Source organism: Poeciliopsis prolifica, unplaced genomic scaffold, assembly GCF_027474105.1.
Source record: "Poeciliopsis prolifica strain line A6 unplaced genomic scaffold, Auburn_PproV2 SCAFFOLD015, whole genome shotgun sequence".
NCBI lineage: Eukaryota > Metazoa > Chordata > Actinopteri > Cyprinodontiformes > Poeciliidae > Poeciliopsis > Poeciliopsis prolifica.
Window position 1 is genome coordinate 1,786,510 of NW_026562390.1, and position 9,532 is coordinate 1,796,041.

General features: G+C 41.9%; 1 protein-coding gene across 1 annotated transcript; it reads right to left on the bottom strand.

Moving 5' to 3' along the window:
- Window positions 1–1,305: 1,305 nt before the first annotated feature.
- On the bottom strand, window positions 1,306–6,481 carry gtf3c4 (general transcription factor IIIC, polypeptide 4). The gene is made up of 4 exons (XM_055040226.1): window positions 6,167–6,481; window positions 3,418–5,121; window positions 2,176–2,306; window positions 1,306–1,763 (listed from the first exon to the last, which is right to left on the bottom strand). The coding sequence occupies exons 1-4, from the start codon at window positions 6,479–6,481 to the stop codon at window positions 1,553–1,555; spliced, it is 2,361 nt and encodes a 786-aa protein (XP_054896201.1). The 3' UTR covers window positions 1,306–1,552.
- Between the last annotated feature and the right edge of the window lie 3,051 nt (window positions 6,482–9,532).

Below are 9,532 nucleotides of genomic sequence, written 5' to 3' on the forward strand. Positions count from 1 at the left end.
CTAATTGATTTTTGATTGTCATTGAAATTGCAAATGCAGTTTGAATTTTTTTATTTTTACCCATTTGGCAATTAACTAAAACATAATTAATTTTGACTGGTTGATTCTTATGTGCAACATGAACAGGATGTGGCTCATTCTTACTTTATTTGGCCAAAAACTTGGTTGATAAAAGATAAAAACATTCTCCATTTCAAGTGGATTTTAATTTGCAAGTCTGATATTCCTATTTTTAATAACTCCTTGTACAATAAATATATTATTTGATGCTGCTGTTACACTTAAATTTCCCCTTTGTGGGACAATAAATGCTGTTTTTTAATTTGCCTGTCAGTGAAAATTGGACCCCAACTTCTTTTTAACGTTTTTAACAGGACCGACCTGAATTATTCTGATGGCCACAAATGGCCCTTTGATCTTATATTGCACCATTCTTTATTTTTCATCAAAAATATTTAGTTTTTGCTTTAGTTACCTAAATATTTCAGTTCAAAAACATTTTATTGTTCCCAAATGGAAATTAAATGCTGAAGCTCAATGAAATTCAAAATTTTTCAGAGTTATTGAAGAAAGAGATAGAAGCATCTCCTGTAGCAGTCTGTACTACAGCGCATTTGAAGAGCCCTCTGACTGAAGAAAGTGTTTTTCAGATTTTCAAACTAAAACTTTCATGTTGGACAAAAGAGAACCAGAGGAAAAATAAAAAGTTTTCAAATAATCATTTCATATAGCTAAAGTACCTAGCTAATATGCTGACTGACATGCTATAAGCTAGCAGCCAATCCAAGGACAGAGTTGATTTCCTCATTGCTGATTGGCTGAAATGAGAAGTTAGCTTCTTTGGTAGCGCCAAGATGGCTTCCACTGTACATATTAAGATACATTAATGTTTACGTGTCAAAATAAGAAGTAATAAGTGTTTTATTGCAGTAGCTGCATTTAACCAAATTAAGTTATTGTTAAAAAAATCTATTAGAAATATTTTTCTTTTGGACATGAGTCACATAAAGACTAAAATGTACACAGTAACTGCATTTAATCATATTTCAATACTTATTTATACATCTTTATTGAGCAAACAGTGAATAAAATAATAAAACTAACACTATATGGACAGTTGGGGGGATTTTAAATATTATTGGAAATTTATTATGACAACAACCAATCAAAATCTCATATTCATACATTTTATAATATATTTGGGATTGTTAAAATATGAAGAGGTAAGTGTTTTAATGCATTTTATCAAATTGTTAAAAAATGTGTAATATTTTTTGATATGCTTCTTTAGGACACAATAATCATATTTTCTTATTTATTGATACTCGAATTGATCAACAATATGGACAGTTTTGGGGAGTTTCAAACATTAACTGGAATTTATCTTGACAACAATTGTGATAAGAAGCTTAAGATAAGAAGTGGTTTAAAGATGATAAAACACACAATAAATCTTTAAAAAAACATGACTGAGGAACTAAATTAAAGACGCAGAATCAGAGCAAATGAAGCTGATTTCTAAAACGGTCGCTGGTTATTAGGTATTAACTCCTCAAGCGGGTGGAAACCCGACATGCCAGGCGTGGATCTGAGCGGCGGCGCGGGGCGAAGGCTGTCGCTGAGGGTGACAGGCCTGCGAAACGGAGGAGGAGGAGGATGGAAAGTGGCGCTTACCCTCAGGCTCTGGCAGTCTGGCAATGCAATCCTGCAGGAGGCAGCGTCTGAACGTCAGCGTCTGGCAGGCCTGGTATGACAACACGCACCTGGAGGAGAGCGCCACAAATACATGAGGAAGCCGGATGGGAAGGGACAGCGACACACACACACACACACACACACAGAGAGAAAGAAAACAAAAAAAAAAGTTTGGCGGATGGGTGACGGGCGAGGAGATGGGATGGCGAGCCCAGCAGAGGCGCCATGTGCTAGCAGGAGGAACGGCTGACGGATGATATTTATGAGGAGATGAGAGCGACGCTTGAGTAAATATCAAAAGGTGGGCGGCTTGATTACCGCTCTCCGAGGATAAATAAACTGTCAGAGGAAGAATTTGGCATTAAGATTCAGCTTGTGTCCTAACTGTCAGGCTCCCGGCGGAGCAGCAGCAGCGCCCACGCTTCCCTCTGAAGGACGGGGAAATGAAACCGTTATTTTCTTAAAGACCGTCGTTCGGACCTGAGCCACATGTGTCCGTTTTCGCAGACGGCCTGTTTGCAGTCGGCGAAGGGCAGCGGGGCTTGACAGAGGCTGCAGCGCTCCGGGAACGTCTGCTTGTTGAGCTTCTTCCGGATGTGGCCGATCAGAACCTGCAGGAGCCAAAAACACGGCAGAGTTTATCAGAACCGCGGCTCAGATTCCTGAAGCTTCCATGACACTGACAAAGCAAAAACACTCCAGATAAATTTATATATTTCAGACACTTCACCAAAAAAACTGAATAAAAGTAAAACTCCCATGATTATTATTTTTAAATGGAACAGAACGGATATTTATTTTTTACTAAAAAAAAAAGTTTACAATAATAAACTCAAAAATATGATATGAGAAATAAAAAAATTACCAGTATGAAGTTATAGTATAAGAATAAATTCGTAGCAACAATAAAGTTGAAATTAGTCCATTGTTATACAATAATAATAAAGCCAAGATTAATAAAGTTTCTATCTATCTATGCAGTAATAAGCTGATTATATTGATGATTGAAAAATTGATTTTAAGATAAAAATTTATTCATATTTTCTGCCTAAAAAATATATTAGATTAATTCCCCCCCTCTTGTTTCTGAGTTCGTTGTAGCGCCCCCTGCTGACTCCCCACTTTGAAAAGCACTGAACCAGAAAGCCACTGAAGAATTTAAAGGGCCAGTGTTACATATTTTCCAGGCACATTTTATAGCACCAATCAAGTAACTACGTCACCTACAGTTTCAATAAAATGAATATTTTTATCACATTTCATTTATTAATTAAAACAAATTTGACTTTGTAATTTAATGCTTTGAAATTGGGTCTCTGTCTCTTTAAGAAACTCCTGCTCTTACTGAAGCTCCGGCTTCAGGAAGTCATCCCATCATGGCTCCTCTATTAACCCTTTAGCAACAATTTTACCAGCGTTGCTCAGCGTTCCACCATGTGTTTGCTAATTGCTTCTGGCTAGTCTGAAGGAGCTGAGTGGGGGACGAGCTACGCCTCGAAGGCGGGGCCAGGCCCACCCAGACGTTTTGCACTGCTAAATGGTTGCCCTGGAGATTAAAGGATTTTTTTTTTTCAATCAAGGAAACACTCCAGTTACGTTTTAGATGACAGAACATTAAAAAATTATTTCAATTATTTACGTAAGAAAGCCATTTTAGCAACTTGTTAATCACTGAAAATATTCTTATCAGTGTAAAAATGGGCATTAACAACAAGTGCGTACCTCTGAATCTTTGTCGTTGGGATCCCTGGACAGGTAGTCCATCAGGCCGCAGGTGGGGATGCAGATGTTCTGAGGCACCCAGGTGTTGAGGTAGACGACGCCCAAAACCTTCTTCATGTGATCCCTCATCAGATGCGTCTCTGCTGCTTCCATCAGAGTCTGAACCTCGGTTCTTCGGTCCTCTGCTTCCCCTTCACCAGCCTCCACCCTCTCAGCGGCCTCTTCCTCGTCCTCTTCCTCGTCTTGTACCAACACTTTGGCCGCCGTCCGCCTGGGTTTCCATTTGAGCTCTGTGTGCGGCACCTGCAGGGTCAGGTGAAGAACGCGCGCCAAAAAGAGTTTGATGCGCCACAAGTATGGCGAGTCCACTTCCTGGAGTTTACAGTCAAGCTCCTCCTGGAGCGATGTGGGCACGCGTTTGGTTTTCAGAACCTGCCACCTCACCAGGTCGAGCAAGTCCGCTGTTTTGAACAGGTTCTGCTCGGGGGACTTGAGCAGGAGCGATGCGGCCGCTTCGGGAGTTTTCAGCGTCAGGAAGTGGATCTGGTAGTTCTTGTGGATAGGATGGAAGCTACCGACAATCCCCGGGGTGCTGACAAGAGCAACGTAGCCGCCATTGTGGCTAACAGCAATCCCGTGTATCCATCGTCCCGTAAGGGTCTCTGGCTGAACCAAGTCCTCTACTTTGAAGATAACGGAGCTCTCTGTGAACGTTGGCGTCAGTTTTTTGATCCAACCGTCCATGGAGCACGAGTAGACGGCGACTTCCTGCTGACTGACTGCCAAGGAGACGACGGGCAGCGAGTTCAGTCCCGTTATGTGCGAATTATGAATGTTGAGTCCGTCCGATGAAACCATCAGCAAACACCAGAAGATGTAGCAACCCCTCGAGGCAACGATGAGGCTGCAGCTGGTTTTATGGATCGGGTGGATCACCAGGAAGCACCGGATGTTTTCCACTGCGATCTCGTCGGACTCCTTCCACAGGATGACGGGCAGCCGGAGCGTGCAGTAGCCCTTCACTTTCGACAGGCTGACCGGCATGATCTTGACGGGTCCGACTTCGCTGCCGACAATCAGCCCTCCCATCCGCTGAGACCCGTTCTCGTACTCCCACCACGCCAAGTCGCTGGGTCTGCTCACGCCGGACTCGATGAGGTCGTAGAAGACGACGTCGTCTCCATCCGCGAACGGCAGCACGAACTTCCACAAAACGAGGTCGCCGTTTTCCATCAGGACGGCGAGGAGAACCATCTCTTCATCCACACAGCTGTTGTCCGCCTGGACCTTTTTGATGGTGTAAATGCTCGACCACTCCATCTTTACAGGGGTCTGCATGCGGAACCGCCGCTGCAGCTCGGCGAGGTCCAAAAGGTCCGCCTGCGGGGGGTTGCCATCCTTCCTGGCGTAGCCTCGCTCCTTTAGCCGCTCACCATAATTCTCGGTAAGATTGGCCAGCAGTTTCCACTCCAGGTGGCCGTGGCTGCTGTGAACAGTCAGTCGGTTATCAAGCGTCAGGCAGGCGAGGAGGCAGCGGCCGGACGAGTCGCAGCCCAGCGGAGACCAGCTGGCGAACTTCATCCCACTGTGAACCCCGACTGAGGGGTTGATCACCGTGTCCGCCAGAAAGACCTGCCGCACAGTCGGGTCCGGATCCAGCGAGAACTTCATTACAGCACGCGACAACTCATCTGGCGGTCCGACCTTACGATCCAAAAGACGGTTAAAAACGGTTAGATGTAACAAGTTAATATCCAAATTTTCTTTATTTATCAGAAAATTTTACTGTTAAACGGTTTGAAAAGTTGCACTGTAAAAAATAATAATAATTTAGGTGTTTCTTTTTAAAGTCATATTTTCACCATGTTATACCAACATTTAAGTTTCAAGCACATCATTTAGTCAAAGTTAATATTTAACTTTTATATTTAATATTTAGTTAGGAAGCTAAATATTGAGCTTTCAAGTTCAATATTTAGCACTAAATTAAATATGTTGCTGACTAATTATTTATTTACTAAACTATGCAATTCATTTTCAAGCTAATCCAAACTAAATATATAGTTTAATAACATATTTAATTTAATATCTATATATTTATCATGTTAGCACAGAATACAACTATTTAAATAGTATTTAATTTTAAATACTATTTAATATGGTTTTTAGTGAGTATACAGTATTTAGTTAGTATTTATTTTAATTATTTAGCTTTCTGCTACATATTTAGTGTGAAATTTAAAGTTTTTCCTAGCAAATATTGTGAAAATGAGAGATTTCTTCTGCTTTCTTTTATATTTCTGGGACTAATATCAACATTTCTGAGCTTTTTTTAAAGTAAATTTTAAACTTCAGAAATTTTCTAATTCATGAGATGAATCTAAATATTTCTGAGTTATTTTTGCAGCAACTTTTTGAACTCAGTAATGTCTGATTGTTTTTCTAGAAAATTTCTGAGATTGTTTTTCTAGAAAATTTCTGAGTTTTTTTGTTTGTTTGTTTGAGTGGAAATGTAGTCTTTCATTTGTATTTGTTTTATAAACAGAAGCTGCCTGTGTCACTGCAGAATGTGACAGAATATCTTTAACTTAAATCAAGCAGCCAGAATCAAACAGGATGTTTGAAAATAGATGGATATGTTGTTGTTTTTACGCCCTACAGCAACATCTTGCTGCAGAAACTTTATTTTGTTTTCGTCTCTGCTCGAACAGCAGCTTCTGCTCTTAACAGCGGAATATCTCGTATTTACCCGCAGCCTGTGGGTCTGGGCCGGGACCGGGATGGAGGTTCGGTTGAGGCTCAGGTCCTGCCTGCTGCTGCGGATGTCACAGCGCAGCTCCAGCACCGACAGGCAGCTGGAGCCGCACACAGCCAGGCGGTGATCCGGGGACCAGCGGAGCGGCTGCGGCCCGCTCACCGGGGACAGCAGCGGCACCACCGGGTCGCGTTTCACCGGCACGTCCCGCGGCGCCGGCGGGGCATCAACCCCGTGTAAAGGCTCCGTTTTTATCGCGACGCTTCCAGCCTGCCGGGGAGCGCAGTCAGCCGCACTGGCGGCCGCCATCTTTACCAGGAAGCGGAAGTGACGTAATCAAAAGCGGACGGGTAAGAGGAAATTAATATACTAGTAAAACATTTATAAACTTATTTTTTTCTCCAAATAAGTATTTTGTATGGAGCAACAGACATTTATGGAGCAAAAGCAAATACGTATATTTTATAACTGATTTAAAAATGTGTAATTGCTGGTGGAACAGCAGTTTAATGAGAATTGTAATATTTTTTAGATACATTTAGCTTCTCAAGCAATACTCTATTGGTACCATCGCTTCAGCAGTTCAGTTCAATTCAATGTTTTATCACCATTGCTTTAGTGATAAAATAATAAGTAATTAAAATAAACACAATACCCCGATAGACAATCGAAACAACGTTATAGTGATTTACATACTTGAAAAGGATTGGAAAGAAGTACAAACTTATTACTCCTTCTCTGTGTCTTTATAATGATTTGTTCATCTGCTTCTTTATTTTAAATTACACAAAAATAAATTTAATAAGACTTAATAATTATTTTGCTTCCTTCGTTAGTTTTTGTATGCAAATAACAGCAAATCCAATGAAAATAACAACATTACACTTGGTTAGTATGTGTTACCTCTAATACAAATTTTTATCCATCCTTCGACCTTTGTGCATCAGTAAACAAAATTATGTTGAGGCCACATTTCTATTAAACTTATTTGATGCAAACTTATCCAATAAGTTTGCATCCAGTAAGAGCAGCTTTAATTGTTCAACAGCAGTTGTATCTGGCTGTATAATATGAATGGGAATAAAGCTTTCCACTAGAAATGCAATTAAAATCACACATGAATAAGTTTGTTTATGTGATAAGACATCAAAAAACATCTTCAGTCTACTTCCTGTCATCTTCTTCTTTGTGGTTTGTGTGTATTTTTTTTTATTAAGCAAATGGATTGTCAAATTGTTCAATTATGTAATCGACGGAAACGCAGCTAATGAGAGCTGATTTCAGTACTTTGGCTGTAAGCCAGGCATTCTCGTCCAACATCAGCGTCTGACCTCATAAATGCACTTCTGTAAGAATGGTAAAAACGGAAACCTAAAGCCTTTCCAGTCGAGTTAACGCTGACTTCAGCATTTCAAATGCACATTTCCTATTGCCTTGGTGAGATATACTCTGTTTTTTTTTTATTTATTTCAATCTTATTCGTGTCGTTCAGTTGTTTTCTTGAAGCTCTCCCGAAGACTCTGCGTTAAGATGAGAATATCTTTTACTGTAATTAGATTAGAACAGATGAAACTTTAATGATCTCCATTGGGAAATTATGTCATCAGCGTGTCACATTCATTCAGCGTTAGCGGAGACAAACGGCGAAGCGGCGCTGTCACTCTGACAGCCGCGACATCAGTCATTTCATTTGTCCGAGCGGAGCCCCTTCTCGTCAGGAGAGATCATTAAAAGTCATTAATTAGTAAAAAACTATCCGGTTCTCTGTTGCTGGCTGAGTCCATACATCAGCTCGCTTTGTGGGACCAGTCAGCCAACGCCTCTGGGCCGGTCAAAGGTCACGCCGCTGCAGAACCGGAGTATCTGACGCAGACGGTGATTTGTTTAAGCCCCCCGTTCGCTGTAAACTCTCAGCAAGACGACAGGCAGCGTTATTTGTCACAAAACAAATTGCTACAAATCTGCGAGACAAACACGGAATCGCACACCCACCATGTTTTAATCCCTCCATTTTCTGTCTTTTGTTTCGATAATCGGAGTAAATAAATGAACAGCGTGTTTCATTCTTAATGAAGCGTGTCGTGGATGAATATTTCACACACCTGCTGCTGTGAGTGTCTGCAGTGGGTTTTGACTCGGGACCCGGTCCCAGCCCGGGGAAGAGTATGAATGTCGGATTAAACATTCATCAAATGCTGTCACAAAAACTTTATCCTCTGCTGTCATCCACATGAAGATGGAAGAAGCCGGATTTGAACCTCAGGATTGTGTGCTGGAGGAATTATTTAGGCTGGACTCGTGTCTGAAGGAATATAGGTTATGTAGTGTGGGTTTATGGATATGGATGGGATCGGCTCGGGTCAGTCCTCTGCACCTCTGAAGTCCAGCTGCAGTCTTGTTATTGCCTGCAGGATCCTCCTCAGCCTTTCAACCCTCAGCAGACCGCATCCTGCAGCCTGCCAGCGCCGGGCGTCAGGGCAGCCGCTCGCATGGATCTGGTGAGGAAGCCTGCAGGGACGTTTTGATGCATGGCTCACCATGCATGTTTTAATCATCCAGCCTCCCCAGGAGGAGGCGGCTGCTGCTGCACCGCGTTACAGAGTACACACAATTACTGATATAATCATGGTGATGATAATGAAATGTATTTAGAGCGCGGTTCGCTCCGTTCTGGGAGACGCTAACAGGACGTGGAGGAGCGGCGCAGTTCGGGTTTCCTCTGGAGACCGGCGGCACCCGGCGGGTCGCCGCGGCAGAGATTAGCTGTCGACTTAGCGCTTCTTCTGCGCCACCGACTGCTAAGGCCTCACCTGACAGTTGCTCTGCTCAGAATAAGGGAATCTGACACCTGAGTGAAGGTGGTCGCCTCCACCGTCTTCAAATCTAACAAAATTGGTGCCAAACGTTGGTGCTGCAAAAAGTTTTGTTTGTGCCGCCATCATGTTAAATAAATTAAATGTTTCCAGAGGTTATGAAAGGTCAACCTTCACAACCACCTTCTTCAAATCAGGCAAAATTGGTGTCAGTCAACTCAGCTTCTTTGTGCTGCAAAAACTTTCGTTTGTGCTGCTTTTGCTTGGAAGTTATTGATAAAAGTTTAAAAGTCAGAAGGTTTAAAGAGGTCACCATCAATGTCTTCAGGGCAAAAGCAGCACAAACGAAAGTTTTTGCTGCACAAATGTAGTCGACACCAATTTTATTTTTATCAACATCTTTAAGATGATAGCAGCACAAATGAAAAATTTTGCAGGACAAATTTAGTTGAGTTGATTGACACCAGATTTGTTAGATTTTGTGAATGCGGCAGCTGGTTGACCTCTGATGACCTCTGAAAACCTTTTTATTAACAGTTTTAAAAGG